Source organism: Pseudophryne corroboree, chromosome 7 (genome assembly GCF_028390025.1).
Source record: "Pseudophryne corroboree isolate aPseCor3 chromosome 7, aPseCor3.hap2, whole genome shotgun sequence".
Lineage (NCBI taxonomy): Eukaryota > Metazoa > Chordata > Amphibia > Anura > Myobatrachidae > Pseudophryne > Pseudophryne corroboree.
This window is the reverse complement of record NC_086450.1, coordinates 247,997,748-248,015,721: the sequence shown is the minus strand read 5'-3', so window position 1 is coordinate 248,015,721 and position 17,974 is coordinate 247,997,748. Positions and strand designations below refer to the sequence as shown.

The 17,974-nt window shown below is 45.8% G+C and overlaps 1 protein-coding gene across 6 annotated transcripts in view; it reads right to left on the bottom strand.

The window, feature by feature from the left end:
- The window catches only part of KALRN (kalirin RhoGEF kinase), a 1,402,249-nt gene that overhangs the window by 454,219 nt on the left and 930,056 nt on the right, over nucleotides 1-17,974 (bottom strand). For all 6 annotated transcript variants that reach the window (XM_063934074.1, XM_063934073.1, XM_063934072.1 and 3 more), the window contains 2 exons: nucleotides 16,824-17,019; nucleotides 12,820-12,986 (listed from right to left, as the gene is read on the bottom strand). In XM_063934074.1, the coding sequence (XP_063790144.1) occupies nucleotides 12,820-12,986; nucleotides 16,824-17,019 (363 nt within the window). The remainder of the gene's footprint in view (nucleotides 1-12,819; nucleotides 12,987-16,823; nucleotides 17,020-17,974) is intronic.

Here is a 17,974-nt window from a genome sequence, read left to right as displayed (position 1 = left end):
ACGCCCTTTTGCTGGCGTCTCATCTTCTTCAAGTTCAACCCACTCAGGTCCATTCGGACAACGTGACTGCGGTTTCTTACATAAGCCGTCAGGGCAGAACGAAGAGCAGAGCAGCCATGTCAGAGGTCACAAAAATTCTCCTCTGGGCGGAAAGGAATGCGGTGGTGTTGACGCCTATCTTCATTCCGGGAGTAGACAACTGGGAAGCAGACTTCCTCAGCAGACACAACCTCCATCCAAGAGAATGGGGCCTTCACCCACAGGTGTTCGAGTCCTTGACACGTCGGTGGGGAATTCCTCAAATTGACATGATGGCCTCTTGTCTCAACAAGAAGCTCAAGCGGTATTGTTCCAGGTCGAGAGACCCACAAGCCTACGTTTGAGCTCCTTAAAAGTCCAGATTTCGGCCTTGTCCATTTTCTTCCAGAAGCAACTGGCGTCTCTTCCGGAGGTTCAGACTTTGTTGAAAGGTGTTCTGCACATCCAACCGCCTTTTGTGCCTCCTATGCCACCTTGGGATCTCAACGTGGTGTTGCAGTTCCTCCAGTCGGATTGGTTTGAGCCCTTACAGGCAGTGGACGTCAAGTTTCTTATGTGGAAGACAGTTACACTATTGGCTCTGGCTTCGGCCAGGCGGGTGTTGGAACTGGGGGCGTTGTCTTACAAGAGCCCCTACTTGATTTTTCATGAAGATCGTGCTGAACTCAGAACTCGTCAGCAGTTTCTTCCGAAGGTGGTGTCTGCTTTTCATATCACCCAACCTATTGTGGTTCCGGTGTTTACTGCCACCTCTAAATCCCTGGATGTGGTAAGGGCTTTGAGGATCTATGTGAAGAGGACGACTCGTCACAGAAAATCTAACTCGCTATTTGTTCTCTATGATCCCAAGAAAATTGGTTGTCCTGCTTCAAAGCAGATTATCGCTCGCTGGATCAGACTTACTATCCAGAAGGCTTTTTAATCAGCAGGATTACTGGTTCCGAAGCAACAGGCCCACCTTACTATGTCTGTGGGTTCTTTCTGGGCGGCTGCCCGGGTGTCTCAGCTTTACAGCTCTGCAGAGCAGCTACTTGGTCAGGTTCGAACACGTTTGCTAAGTTCTACAAGTTCGATACTTTGGCCTCTGAGGACCTTCAGTTTGGTCAATCAGTTCTGCAGGAACCTCAGCACTTTCCCACCCAGTTTGGGAGCTTTGGTACATTCCCATGGTACTAATGTGGACCAAAGTATCCTCTAGGACGTAAGAGAAAATAAGATTTTAATTACCTACCGGTAAATCATTTTCTCGTAGTCCGTAGAGGATACTTGGCGCTCACATGGTGCTTCGTTTTTCTGTACTGTTGCCTGGTTACGTATTGTTGTTGGTTCAGCCATTGCTGTTCCTGTTCAAGTTTGGTTAGCTTGGCTTTCCTCTTGTTTGTGTGTTCTGGTTCGAATCTCACCACTGTTCCGCTAAATCCTTCTCTCGAAGTATGTCCGTCTCCTCGGGCACAGTTTCTAGACTGAGTCTGGTAGGAGGGGAATAGAGGGAGGAGCCAGCCCACACTGTTAATTTCTTAAAGTGCCCATGGCTCCTAGTGGACCCATCTATACCCCATGGTACTAATGTGGACCACAGTATCCTCTACGGACTACGAGAAAAAGATTTACCGGTAGGTAATTAAAATCCTATTTTTAAAATGATGTTGTTGCTACATATTAGATACAAAAATATATATATTTTTTATCGAGAGTCATTTAGATAAAAAAAACATTGTTCCTAATTGGGAACACCAAGATCAAAATGGGTCGTATCCTTTTGTCCCCATTTGGGAACACCAGAACAAGAAGTGTTCAAAGGTGTTTGTTCATTTGACTAAGGCTGCGGGTGAATGACTATCAGTGATGCAAATAATAATGAAACAAAATTTTATGAATTCAAGTAAAGAGGTACACCAAGAATCAACATAACTGATGACCTATAAGAAAGACTTTCCGTTAGTAAAGTGTTCTTATTTGAGAACAATGGGAAAAACGGTTAATGGGACGTGTTTTAAATTTCCCCTAGCACAGATGTTTTCATTACTAACACATGAACTACTAACACAGCAAGTTCTCCTGATCTCCTTTGGGACAGATATCATTGCGTACACTCCAGGTGGCAGAGCTGGCCCTAACAAATATGATGCTCTAAGCAAGATTTTGGCTGGTGCTCCCTAGCACCGCCGCTAGTTCCACCTCTGACCCTGCACCCCTTTCCCAGCATCATCACCCCTCACCCATAGAGTCCTCATTGTGGTGTTCCTAACCCCTATAATTTAAATAGGAACAGTGCGCACATTCGGCGCACAGTCCAAAAAGGGGTGTGTTCTTTGTTGGGAAGGGGTATGGCCACAGAATAATACCCCCAATTCAATTTATGCCACACAGTAGTGCAACTTTATTCACATTTTATCATGCGATAGTATCCCTAATTAATGTTGCATCACACAATAATACCACTACCTTATGTATGTTACTCCTCACAGTAGTACTCCTTATTCACATGGCACCACACCATATTGCTCTTTATTCACATTAGACCACAGAGCACCTTATACACATAATGCCATACATTAGTAATGCATTTATACACATACCACACAGTAATGCCCCTTCCACATTACACACATTATTAATGTCCTTATAAACATAATGTGCCTTACACATTATGCCAACCTTTAATGCCCTTATACACATAATGTCCTCTACACACATATGCTGCACATTATTAATGCCCTTATACACATAATGACACACATAATGTCCCTTTCACATATGCCACACATTATTAGTGCACTTATACAAATAATGAAACACATAGTGCCCCTTACACATTTACCGCACATTATTAATACATTTATGCACGACACATATAATGCCCCTTACATATATGCTGAACACTACTGCACAACCAACCCACCCACAAGCAGCACTTACATGGCCGCTAACATTGTGACCTCTGCCTCTACTTGTCCTCATACATCTTGCCTCAATACGCCATGCATCAGGAGATTTCCCTTGGGTGAGTCAGCTGGCCACTCTGATAACGTCAGACGCCTCTTTTGATGAAAATGCGTCTTTTTTGCATTACTATGTGGCTAGAATGCACAAGCAGGTTCTGATTAAAATTTTATATGGCATGACTATAGTCTGTGTGCGACTGTGACAGTATCTGCATAAGAAATGCTACGTTACAGTGATTTCCAGGAATACACTGTAACGTAGGATTTCGTATACATACACAGCCGCAGTCACACACAGAATATAGTCAAGCTGCATATCATTTTAATCAGTAGAAGCTGCTTCTGCCCCTAGGCATACCAAATGTCCTAGGCATTTGCCTTGTTTGCCTATGCATAGGAATGGCTCTGCAAGGGGGTATACTTACTAAAATGTGGGTTTTTAGAAGTGGAGATGTTGCCCATAGCAACCAGTCAGCTTGTACTTACCATTTATCCAGCACACTCTAGAAGATAATAGCTAGAATCTGATTGGTTGCAACGGGTAACATGTCCATTTTTAAAAACCTGCACTTCAGTAACTACAGTATAGGGCAGCGGTGGCCAACCTGTGGCTCTTGAGCCGCATGTGGCTCTTTCTTTATTCAAATGTGGCTCCCAACACCCTAAATCATGTGACCACAACAGATACAGAAACCGCTGCACTCCACCCAGACACGCAGCAGTACTACAGGGACTGAAAACTGAAGGAGTCAGATACTAGAGGTGGGACACCCACAAGCAAACAGAGGACACATTAGGGATTGCTGCAATGGCACAAGTTTATTGGGGGGCTGTAGTGATACATGAGGGTGGGCTAGAGTGACACATGGCAAAGCTGGCTGGAGAGACACAAGAGGGTCCTGGCAGGAGTGACGTGGGAGGGTGCTGGAAATAGTGACACATGGGAGATATGGCTGGAGTGACATAGGAGGGTGGTAGCAGGAGTGACACATGGGAGAGCTGGCTGGAGTGACATACTGTAGGAGGGTGGTAGCAGGAGTGACACATGGGGGAGCTGGCTGGAGTGAAACAGCAGGGTCTTGGCAGTAGTGACACATGGGAGAGCTGGCTAGAGTGACATAGGAGGGTGGGGTGTGGTTCATCAAATCGACAGTATCTAGGTCGACAATGTTTAGGTCGACCACTATAGATCGACAGTCACTAGGTCGACATGGATGGAAGGTCGACAGGGTTTCTAGGTCGACATGTGCTAGGTCGACAGGTCTAAAGGTCGACATGAGGATTTATTTATTTTTGGTGTCGTTTTCTTCGTAGTGTGACCGGGATCCCAAGTTAGTGCACCGCGTCCCCTCGCATGGCTCGCTTCGCTCGCCATGCTTCGGGCATGGTGCCTTCGCTTCGCTCGGCACAGATTACCGTTCCAATCGTAGTCCACGTGGATCGTTAAGTATGAAAAAATCCAAAAAAAAGAATTTTTTTTTAAATACTCATGTCGACCTTTAGACCTGTCGACCTAGCACATGTCGACCTAGAAACCCTGTCGACCTTCCATCCATGTCGACCAAGTGACTGTCGACCTATAGTGGTCGACCTAAACATTGTCGACCTAGATACTGTCGATCTTCAGACCGGATCCCAGGAGGGTGTTGGCTGGAGTGACACATGGGGGAGCTGAAGTTTATTATGTGAATCTGCCTTTTTCAGTTATTTTTTGTGAAAGTGGCTTTTTCAATGGATCTGGCTTTAAAAAATTTATTTTATGTCGTTCTGGCTTTAAAAAAATTATTTTATACCAGGGGTGTGGTCTAGCAGGCACAAGGCCACATTCCATTTTTGCATGCACGCCATCGGCTCGATGTCGGCTCTTTGACGTACCTAACAAGGTTTTTTGGCTCTTTGTCACTAACTGGTTGGCTACCCCTGCTATAGGGGGTCATTCTGAGTTGATCGCTCGCTGCCGTTTTTCGCAGCATAGCAATCAGGCTAAAAACCGGCTGTTCTGTGCATGCGTATGGGCCGCAGTAATTTCACACAAAACTAAGCAATTTTACACAGGGGCGAGCAACGCTTTTCAGTCGCTCTGCTGATCGGTGGGTGATTGCCAGGAAGTGGGTGTTTCTGGGCGGAAACTGACCGTTTTCCGGGAGTGTGCTAAAAAACGCAGGCGTGTCAGGCTAAAATGCAGGAGTGGCTGGAGAAACGGAGGAGTGGCTGGCCGAACGCAGGGCGTGTTTGTGACGTCAAAGCAGGAACTAAACGGACTGAGGTGTTCGCAATGCAGGAGTAGGTCTGGAGCTACTCAGAAACTGCAGGAAAAGATTTTGGAGCAGTTCTTCTAATCTTTCGTTCGCTATTCTGCTAAGCTATGATACACTCCCAGAGGGCGGCGGCCTAGCGTTTGCAATGCTGCTAAAAGCAGCTAGCGAGTGATCAACTCGGAATGAGGGCCATAGTCCCCTGATCTCCTGGCTTGAGCACAGGTGTATTATTACAGACTGAAGCATGGTCTTTTATGTTCACCAGATCTGCTAGCAGGGTCACAAGTGTGTTCCCTACAGTCTGACACAGGGACCGCCAACAGCACTTGTTTTGCAGGGACACAGGTGTTTTCATAAAATCTGACGAATAGACTACTAGCACCAGGCCACAAATGTTTTTATCACTAACTGACATAGGTACCATGAACAGCTCATGTTTTCCAGATCCCCTTGATTGAGCACAGGCAGATTAATTAATGACTGACAGAATATAAAAGACGTACCTGTACAGGTTGAACTAATTATTTCACTTGCATAGTGTATAGAGATATGGAAAACAAGCATCGCTAGAGAACCTGAGGACCAAAATTTGAGAAACCCTGTCTGGACACGGTCTTTAATACATTTTTCGCCAAGTGGAGTCTATAATACTAATAATATTCTGATATCTCAGTTTTGTGGATGCTCTAAATACTGTATTTGCAAAGGGATTTTTCTGTCTTTGCTATTTATTTATTGGTAAACAAGAGAGAATGACAGTATGACAGAATAATATAACTGGCATTAATAAACAAACAAACAAACAAACAAACAAACAGTACACACTAACAAAATTAATTACAGCATTCTGTATGACTGACAATACACGTGCCCAAATGTAATAGCCCACAATTATCATGTCCCATCTGGATAGTTACTAGGTTTAAAGAGGTAATTCATTTTAAGGCAAAACCATGCTGGTTTTGGCTAATCTAGCAGTTACCGCACCAGAATCATGCCAGGACTATTATATTTTGGCCATAGTGCGATGATTATGTTCTGCCATACATAATAGTGTTTCCATGTGAAACTATAGTGAAAAAAGGAGAGTTATTGTAGACTTACCATTGTTAACTCTTTTTCTGCGAGGTACACTGGGTTCCACAGGAAAACATTGGGGGTGTAGAGTGGATCTTGATCCAGAGGCACCAACAGGCTAAAGCTTTAGGCTGTCCCAGGATGCATTAAGGACTCCTCCGTAACCCTGCCTCCAGGCACTGTGAGCTCAGTTTCGTTAACCAGTCCAATGTAGGAGCAGGTAAGAGAGAAGGCAGATGTTAGTCACACAGAACCACATTCTCATGTCAGGAGAAGTGAGCAGTGGCTAATGCCATACAAACCCATAGAAGCTAGGTGCGTCAGGGTGGGCACCCTGTGGAACCCAGTGTACCTCGCAGAGAGTTAACAATGGTAAGTCTACCATAACTCTCCTTTTCTGCAGCGGGGTACTCTGTGTTCCACAGGGAAAACATTGATGATGTCCTAAAGCAGTTCCTCAAGGGAGGGGACACGCCTTAGCAGGTATGAGAACCAGGCGTCCAAAGAAAGGATCCTGGGAGGCGGCAGTATCAAAGGCATAGAACCTAATGAATGTGTTCACGGAGGATCACATAGCCACCTTGCACAATTGTTCTGCAGACGCGCCACGGTGGGCCGCCCAATGAAGTCCAACAGGCCGAGTAGAATGGGCTTAAATAGCAGGAGCTGGGAGACCAGCCTGCGCATAAGCTTGTGCAATCACCATTCTAATCCATCTGGCCAAAGTTTGCCAATTCGCAGTTCAGCCAAATTTGAGACGAAACAGTACAAAAAGGGTATCTGACCTCCTGATAGAGGCAGTCCTCTCCACATATATACGGAAAGCCCTTTTGACATCCAAATACTGCTCTTTGGGGGGAAAATCCGAAGAGATAAAGGGGGTCATTCCGAGTTGATCGCTAGCTGCCGTTGTTTGCAGCGCAGCGATCAGGCTAAAAATCTGCATTTCTGCGCATGCGTATGGGCCACAGTGTGCACGTGCAACATACTTTCACACAAAACTATGCAGTTTCACACAAGGTCTAGCGACGCTTTTCAGTTGCGCTGCTGATCGGTGAATGATTGACAGGAATGGATGTTTCTGGGTGGTAACTGGCCGTTTTCCGGGAGTGTGCTAAAAAACGCAGGCGTGTCCGGTAAAAACGCAGGCGTGCCTAGGGAAACGGGGGAGTGGCTGGCCGAACGCAGGGCGTGTTTGTGACGTCAAACCAGAAACCAAACAGTCTGAAGTGATTGCAAGGAAGGAGTAGGTTTGCAGCTACTCTGAAACTGCTTGAAAAAATGTCAGCACTATTCTGCTAACCTTTCGTTCGCACTTCTGCTAAGCTAAGATACACTCCGTGAGGGCGGCGGCTTAGCATTTGCACTGCTGCTAAAAGCAGCTAGCGAGCGATCAACTCGGAATGACCCCCAATGACCAGAACCACAATCTCTTGCTTAAGGTGAAAAGATGACACCACCTTAGGTAAATAACCTGGGCGAGTTCCGAGAAATGCCCGGTCGTGATGTAATATTAGAAAGGGTGGACGACAAGACAAAGCACCTAGGTCTGACACCCTTCTAGCAGAGGCAATAGCCAACAGAAACAGGACGCTGTAAGCCATTTCACTGACTGAAGAGGTTCAAATGGAGACTCCTGCAGGGCATTCAGGACAACAGACATATCTCATGGAGCCACCGGAGGGAAATAGGGAGGCTGAATCCTTAACACACCCTGAGTGAATGTATGAATGTCAGGTAGAGACGCAACTTTTCTCTGGAACCACACCGACTAGGGAGATATGTGAACCTTGAGGGAGGTCAGACGAACTTTGTGACTGTGTCGAGACGCCATCAGTTCTTTATCCGGAAGGCCTCACGTGTCCACTAGGAGTTGAAAGACTTCCGGATGAAGACTCCACTCTCCGGCGTGTACGTCCGAACGACTGAGGAAGTCCGCTTCTTAGTTTAGGACACCCGGAATGAACACTGCCAATATTGCTGTCAGATGACGTTCCGCCCATCTAAAGATTTTTTGACACTTCCAACATCGTCTGACCGTACTTGAACAGGCCTGTTCTGTACCAGAGGCAGGGCGAGAGTCAATATATTGAATACCGGTCGCCTACTCCAGTTTATTGGGAGGAGTGATTCCTCCTTGGTCCATCGACCCTAAAAAGAGTGTTGCTCCAACACCGAACCCCATCCCCTCAGACTGGCATCCGTTCTCAGCAGCACCCAGTCTGGGATCCAGAAGGGATGGCCCTGCTCAATTGCCGGTCCTGTAAACACCAGGTCAGCAACAGATGAACCTCCAGAGTCAAAGTGATCATGTGAGATCTGATCTGATGAGATAGGCCGTCCCACTTTGAAAGAAGTAACCTATGCAGAGTGCGGGAATGAAATTGAGCATACTTTACCATGTCGAATACCGACACCATCAGGCTAAGTACTTGCATTGCCGAGTGTATCGACACTCTGGGGCGACAAAGGAAGCATCATATCCTGGACTTTTTCTGGAGAAAGAAACAGTCGCTGACTGTGTGTGTCCAGGAGTGCCCCCAGGTGCACCATGCTCTGAGCTGGGACCAGTAAGGATTTCTTCCAATTAAGCTTCCTACAAACCCATGGGCTTGTAGGAAGCCTACCGTCAGTTGCAGATGACAGAGGAGGACATCGTGGGAGTTTGCCACAATCAGCAAGTCGTCCAGATACAGTAGGATCCTGACTCCCTGCTGATGGAGATGGGCCGTCATTATGGCCACGACCTTGGTGAAGATCCGAGGAGCTGTAGCCAGTCCAAATGGCAGAGCCTGGAACTAATAGTGGAGGTGGCCAATAGCAAACCGCAGATTCTGCTGATGCAACATGGCAATAGGTATATGCAGGTACACATCCTGAATATCCAGGGATACCATATAGTCTCCGGGTTCCATCGCCAGTACAATTGAGCGCAGCTTCTCTATACGGAACTTGAACACTCTCACAAACTCGTTTAGTGATTTGAGGTTGAGTATAGGCTAGGGACTAGAAACAGGGTTGAGTAGTAACCACTGCCTCTGTGGGACAGAGGTATCGGCACTACCACTCCTGTATCAAGGAGACAACTCACAACCTGCTGCAGAGCTTGCGCCTTTAGTGGATCCAAAGGGATGACCGTGGTGCAAAACTGGCGAGAGGGACGTCTCTTGAAAGAGAGTGCATAACCGTGAGAGACAACTTCTCGCACCCATGCGTCTGAAGTGGTTTTCAACCAGACCTGGGGGAACTGCAGAAGTCGACCTCCCACCCCCTGGGGGCTTGACCTTCTGCTTTCCCTTGAGGTCGAAAGGAACGAAAAGTGGTACCTTTTGCCTTCTGTGCAGAAGGATTAGTATTTGGGAAAAAGGCAGTCTAGAAAGCCGCCAGTTCAGACACAATTTTATTTAGGTCTTCCCCAAACAATATGTTTCCCGTAATAGGGAGTACCTCCAAGGTCTTTTTGAAGTCCAGGTCCACCTAGCATGACCTCAACCAAAGAATACTGATAGCCAGTACAGACGTAGTTGACGCCTTGGCCGCCAAGACACCCTCCTCAAGAGGACGCCTCTTGAATATAATAAGAAGCGGTGGTGATGTGAGACAGGTATTGTCTGGCATTGTCAGATATATCCTCAGGCAACTCTTCCTCTAATGACTGAACCCATGTTTCAATACCTTTAGCAGCCCAGGAGGCAACAATAGTGGGTCTATGTACAGCACCTGTCAGGGAGTAAATAGATTTCAGGCATCCCTCCACTCGCTTATCTGTCGGTCCTTTCAGTGAAGTGACAGTGGTGACAGGTAGAGTTGAGGACACCACTAGGCGGGTGACATGAGAATCCACCGGCGGTGAATTTTCCCACTTGTTAAATAACTCTGCAGGGAGAAGGTAGTGAGCTAAGGCCCAATGAGAGAGAGGGAATTTCCTCCCTGGATTAGACCAGGGTTCCTGCCTGATGTCCACCAAATGGACAGAATGGGGTAACAGATTTTTAGACACCTTCTGCCGTTTAAACTTGTCAGTCTTCTTGGTGACAGTAGTGGGTTCCTCATCATCAGTGACTTGTAGAACTTACTTAATAGCAACCACTAGAGCAGGGATGTCAATTTGCATTGTAGAAGCCTCGTCAGAAACACCTTATTCAGTGTCTGACAGGACAGTATGCTCCCTCTCCTCTTCAGATGAAACATCTGAGAGATTTGTAGATTGTGAGGAGGAAGCAGCCCGCTTAGATGACCCAGCGACACTGGAGTGACCAGAGGTAGATTTTTGTCTGACCAAGGAATGAGTGAACTGCTGCAACTGGTTAGACAAGTTGTCCATCCAAAGCGGATTAACCACAGGGACTATTTGAGGCTGTAATGGTACAGGCGGCCCCATAGGGGGCGTTTGGAGTTCCACTAGCATACCCATAAGGCTTGAGAACACGGCCCAGGGTGGCTCCTGATTGGAAACAGTAGTTGCGGACTGACTGGAGAGTGTATGACACATGGTAGACAGACCATCATAGACAGCTTACCACTCTAGTACATCCTTGGCGCATGTTCTGCATGATGCAAGAGCGTCCACTGATTTACTCCCCTTCCTGTTAGACATTGTACACAAATGCAACAGAGACCGGTTTAGTATGATGAAGCCAGACAGAGTATAATACCTGCAAATAAATCTGATAGTATGTGACTGAGTCCCCTGTACACAACACCTGCGAATAAATCCGGTATTATGTGATTGAGTACACAGTAGAATACACTGAATAGGTAAATATTGTGACGCACTATATAAACGACCCTGACACACCTGGGGGGTCATTCCGAGTTGTTCGCTCTGTATTTTTCTTCGCATCGCAGCGATTTTCCGCTAACTGCGCATGCGCAATGTTCGCACTGCGACTGCGCCAGGTAAATTTGCTATGCAGTTAGGTATTTTACTCACGGCATTACGAGGTTTTTTCTTCGTTCTGATGATCGTAGTGTGATTGACAGGAAGTGGGTGTTTCTGGGCGGAAACAGGCCGTTTTATGGGTGTGTGTGAAAAAACGCTACCGTTTCTGGGAAAAACGCGGGAGTGGCTGGAGAAACGGAGGAGTGTCTGGGCGAACGCTGGGTGTGTTTATGACGTCAAACCAGGAACGACAAGCACTGAACTGATCGCAGATGCCGAGTAAGTTTGAAGCTACTCAGAAACTGCTAAGAAGTGTCTATTCGCAATTTTGCTAATCTTTCGTTCGCAATTTTGATAAGCTAAGATTCACTCCCAGTAGGCGGCGGCTTAGCGTGTGCAAAGCTGCTAAAAGCAGCTTGCGAGCGAACAACTCGGAATGACCACCCTAGTCCCTTAGGGTACAGAATATAGTGATAGATTTCTGGGAATCACTGAAAGTGAAACCTCACAGCAGATACAGGCACACACAGTCACATTAGCAATGCAGATAATTATTAGTATGACAATAAAACTGCACTGGACTAATATATGTACATCACAGTGTGATCCTAGACCGGAGGTATATAGCAGAATACTTATACAATATATTCTGTATTTGGTACACTTTTTCTTAACTAATGCCGTCTGTATAGAGACATGTAGAATACTCAAGTGTTTGTAAAGTCACAGCGCTGTATACAGGCGGCTTTACAAGGGAGACCTTGCCCTGCAGTCCCAGAGACTAGCCACACCTATACTCCTAAGATGGAGCACAGCGTCTCAGTCAGGGAGTGCGGGAGAGTGTGAGAAGCTCTAGGGCGGGAAATTCTGAAGAAGAAGTCGCCCTGGGCCGGGGAGAGGCTACAGGTCAAGCGCTGACTCCCTTATGCTGGACCTCACCACCGCTACTGCGGAGCCTTATCAATAGGGGCGTTAGTACACCCGACCTGTACTCCTATGCCCTGGCAGATATAGTGTCCCTGCTCGGTGACAGTGTCCGCGCCAGCGTCGCAGTCCGTCTCCCTAGACGACGATCAGGAACGTGATTTAGTGGCGGGTTCCGCCTGGGGGACCCTCCTCCCAGTAGCAGCCACGCGAACCAGGAGAGCATCTGCGACCGTGTGCCTAAAGCTGTACCGTGTCTGCTAGTACCTGGGAACTGAGCCGTGGGAGTATGCGACGCCGCTTAGGAGGTGATGGCGCTACAGCACTGAAGTGTCAAAATGACATACAGTACTGACAGCCCAATTCTGAAGAAATTTTCTGTCAGAAAAAGCTTTTTCAGGGCTGCCCAGTGCAGCCCTCCTGTTAGGTGATCTGCTGCTACAGGCACCAACTCAAAACTGAGCTCACAGTGCCTGGAGGCAGGGTTATGGAGTAGGCCCCAATGAATCCTGGGACAGCCTAAAGCTGTAGCCTGTTGGTGCCTCTGTATCAAGATCCACTCTACACCCTGATGTTTTCCTGTGGAAGACAGTGTACCCCGCTGCAGAAATGTAATATTTTTCACTGGTTTTCTATTCAGGAGCTCAGGAAACAGTTACTGCTTGCTTATCAGAGACAAATTGTGCACCCTGACCTGCTTGACTTCAGTCTGTAGATGGCGCAGTTGTAGACATTGCTCCAGACGCTTGTGGGTCTGATCTGCATTCAGATCAAGCTCATGCTGCTTCTCATGGAGGAACTCAAGTAGTTCTTGCACCTGTGTGGCCAAGTCTGTATCCTTCTCACAGATAAGCTCTATTCCTACATTAAGAGACAAAATATGAGAGATCTCAGCTAAAAAGCCACACAATAGTTATTTATTTATTAACAGAGTACAGTAGTTCCCAAATTGGTGCCGTAGTACATTGGACCGTCATGGGGCACTTGCAGGGGTGCCACAGGTTGTTGGTCCAGGATCACATCAACTTCCCTCAAATGAAATTATTTATGGTTAATCTGATAGGCAAAACCAGTGCTGTGGCAGACAATTATAAAATATGTGGCCAAACTGAAGCACAACCCTGTCCAATACTACATGGTTGAATCCAAGAATGAAAGGTATGCACAAGTTACTTAATGTTTTTGAAAAATTATTTCTCAATAGGAAACTTTTGGCCTAATGGTTTGTGAAAAAATGTCTGATATTAACAGTTATTTATATAGCGCACACATATTCTGCAGTGCTTTACATTACAATATTAAAGTAATTCACATCAATCCCTACCCAGTGGAGCTTACATTCTATATTCCCCACCACATGAACACAAATACGCATTAGGTTTTTTTTTATTTCAGAAGCCAATAGGCCAACCAGAATGTTTTTTTGACGGTGGGTGAATAATGGAGTACCCAGAGGAAACCCACAGGGAGAACGTAGAAAATTCACACATATAGTGGCTTTTCACATCTTACAAGGTGGCTCTAAATCAAATTCCCATCATTTCTATACTACAATCCATAATATCATGTCCCATGGCCTGCTATAAACCACTTCCATATTACCTTTCCCATCCCTTTTCTATAACTTCCATAATGTCATGTCCTACCACATTTCCAATCTCATGCTAAAGCACCTCCAATCTACTACTGTACATCTATACAGTCATGTCTACTCCCTGTCAGATCTGGTGTAGCTTGAAGATACAGAACTCTTAGTCCTCCTGAGTTGAACAGAGGTAAAAAAAAAAAAAATTCCAGTGGCAAAGAAGGGTTAAAAGATCAGCGAGCCAAGTGTGGAAGATACTGGTGTAAGAAAACTAGGAATGTCCATAACAAGAGCAAGGGTCAGCAAACTGGGATGATTGTCAAGGATAGCAGAGGTCATACATGAGGAGGCAAACCAGAAGTCAGAGGCATTATTTGAACACTGTGAATGAACACTGTGGACAACACTGTGGACAATGGCTGGTCTTATGACTGCCCCAGACAGAGAATTTTTTTTTTTTTTTAAACCATCCACTCTCCTATCCGTGACATCATTTAATGATATCGAAGGCAGAGGTAATGTAGATTTTCGCACTAATCGAATAACATGCATATCTATTTTGGGGACCACCTCCTCTTTAAACAATCCCCAGCTGGAAGAGGATAATTGGAATTCCATTTCCTAGGAATTCTAAACTTCTTACTGGGCGTAGCCCAAGCCTCTTCCATGATTTCCGTCAGCTGATCTGACCCAGGAAACTCAGTCTTAACTGTTTCGGGGCATTTAAACACAGGTGCCTTGGATTTTAACACAGGCTCTGCTGATTCTGCTAAGGATAGAATGGCTCTCATTGCTTTAATTACCACAGCTATGTCCACACTGAGCTGAGGCCTAACTGCTTCTCTTCGTATGCAGAACCAGATTTTAATGAGCCTTCATCCTCCGATGAATCCTCATCGGAAACATGTGTAGACTGTGAAGATGTAGATTTACTTACCACTGGCTTTTCAGCCTGTTTCTTTTGAGAGGCTGCTGATGGAAGTGATAAACAGCAGGTGGGAAGCTACATGTAAGGGTTAATCTTGTAACCTATTTCTGGTACAGAAGTTGGAATTATCCGCTCAGCTATACTGGATAATGTCTGTGCAAACATAGCCCAAGGGGGATCAACTTGCACCTGTATCTGCCTTGTACTATTCAAGAGACCTTGGTGAAAGCTAAAACAATTTGCACCGCAAACCATCCTGAAGCAGATCCTGAGAGGTTAACCCAGCTTTGCAAGACAAACATGATATGAGTGTTGGTGTTGCTGTGAGTGTATCTTCCTCACGTTTGTCACTCTTAGACATGATAAATAATCAACACTTACACAGTGTACTACACAATTTGTGACTGTAATCACTTTAAGACTTGTTAAAGTGACATACAATCCGACCCTACCCTGCTATACACCAGCATTGAGGAAGGGGTTTAAATACTTACCAGGATCTGTCGAGATTCTGAACATCGGGATGCCGCTGTTGGCATTAAGACTGTTGGGATCCTGGCACAGACTAATTCACAAAGTACAATCTCTCTAAAGATAACAGCTGATATTACAATTACCAGTGTGGCTCACTAGACAACACCACATTTCCCAAATATAGAAGCTTATAAGTCATGCTCCATTATGCCTGTTTGTTTGTTTCTTTCAGATTCTAAAATTGCCATATCCCAACCAGCTGCTATCACTTCCATGTTGTCATACACCACCACCATCTACTGTATATACCCCTTTTATCCTGTGATGTCTCGCCACCTCAGATCTAACACTTACACATCACCCTACCATCCGTCTACGACTTCTAAGCTATCATGTTCAGCCACCTCCCATCTACCCCTTCCACGTCCAACCATTTCCCATCGACCACTTCCATGTTCCACCACCTCCCAACTACCACTTCCATGCCCCACCACCTTCCATCTATCCCTTTAATATAAACATATCGCAAAAGCTGCAATCTTCTACCTGCATATTGTAATGTTGCATAACCTGCTTCAAATTCATAAAAATGAAACTAACATCTGCACTCTATTATGACTTTACTGCACAACTAGCTTACTCTCCATATTATGTCATACACTGATTTCTAGCTCTGTCCTTATACACCTGGCATGAGTGAGCTGCGTTGGGCAGTGTAGCACCTTTTCTGTATATTCTGATGTGACAAACCTGCTACATAAGACTGCAATGAATCATTTAATATGTGACACTTATATAACTGTGTGCTACTGAGTCTGTATATGTACATGAAAAAAAACACAGAACTTTGCGCGAAAAAAATCCACAGCCACTGCATCATAGCAGTTTGTATATAGATTCATACTCCGTTGCACATAGATATGTGTCGCATAGTGTCGAGTGCAGTCTCGTGAAGCAGTTTTGTCCCACACTTCGGCGTTCACTGAAAAAGAGGGGTGTGGTCTCACAAGGAAGGAGCGTGGCTACACAATAATGTCCCTAACCCAAATTACGCCACAGTAGCACAATCTTATTCACATTACGCTATATAGTAGTGTCCCTTATACACAATGCCCACAGTAGTGTCCATTATACACAATGCCCACAGTAGTGCCCCTTATACATATAATGCCCACAGTAGTGCACCTTTTGCATGTGTGTGTAAATCTGGCTCCAATACTAGCCAGTGCCTCCCCAGCCTTTGCCCTCACTGCACCTCAAGTGCCAGTGTAGTCTTTCCGACGATATCGCCAGACAAATTGCACAGCTTGCAGAAGATATTGTGGCGGTGAGAGGGTTGCTGCCTTATAAGTCTGTTATGGGAACATTTAGTATCAGTAGCAACTACAAACAGGAACCAACCTGCAAAACCTATTATGTCATATGGGCTAAGGATCAGGTATGAAGTGGGCAGCTTTGTGACCGGCAGTGATCGCAGTTCACCTTCCAGCGCAGGTGAGAGATGGCCAGGGACTACGGCTGTGTAGAAGACTGAGTCTGGGCATTACCTCCACTAGTCCCACTCCCCGCCCAGCTGAGCCAAGACAGCCACATCAGTTTCCTCTCGGAGCAGGAGTAGGGTTCAGAAAGGTTTTAACAGGTCTGTATTGATGATGAGGAAGACATTTTGACTTTGCCTACTTGTTGGTTGTACTGCCTCAGACCCACTTACCTGACGCTTGAACCTCCATGATGTACTGATGTAAATCTTGGCCCTGTTGAATGACTTCAAAAGTCATGTTGTTCATTGCTAATTTACGTTCCTTGTGACGCTGCAGTCGCTGTTCTGCTAAAGTTAGATCTTCTGTATTGAAATCATTCATCTGTCGGAGAAGATCTTCGTTCCAGGCGTCCAGCTCAGCAGTCACCTGTCACAATACAGCAGATTCATCATGCCACCTAGAACCACTTATAAGCGCCAATGTGCAAGCATAACTCCGTCCCGTCACTCAATTATGTAATAAAGAAACTTTTTAAATACTTATGACTGGAGAAGTTGTCATTGTCTTACCTAATATGTAGACTTACTAACTGGGAATTACATAACTGACAATATTCTTCAAAAATCCACCTCTCATTACAGATTCATTTATAAAAGTAAGTGCTCATGTATCTACTGACAGAAACGAAACAGTGTGCCCAAAATTATCCCAACATCAGAAGAATTGCTTGAAGGTGACTTGTCCCCCTCTGTGAAAGGTCCATTACTAAGTACAATCAGTTAGGTGGTGCCAAAATGATAATGAAAATAAGGGATGGTATTAGGATCCCGTCGCTTGGAATGCCGGCAGTCAGAATACAGACAGCGGCATCCTGACCCTCAGGATCCCAACACCTACTAGGTAGGTATGCTACCCTATATCCCTAACCTGCCTAATCCTCCCTACCTGTAGCGTGACTCTAATACTCCCCCTTCCCTTAGCCTAACCCTAACCCTCCCTGGTGGTGCCTAACTCTGACCCACTCCCTTCCAGCAGCCTTAACCTAACCCTCCCCCCGCAGCCTAAATCTAACTCCCCTTCCTCCACCCGTGGCTAAACTTTCAGCAGTCCTGGCATACTTATGTTCAGGATCCCGACGCTGACATTGCGATACATGTCGGGATCTTGGTGTCGGTATTCCGAGCAATGTCGGGATTCCGGAGTTAGTATTCTGACTGCCGGGATCTTGGACACCAGGATCCTCACGGATCCCTAAAAATAATGAGAACGAATGCCACACACCTTTTACCTCTGTTGAGGCTGAGCTGAAGACTAAACAACCTAGCTGGGTTGGATGCCTCTAAATCAACCTTGTTGACTGCTCAGAAAGATTGGAAAGATT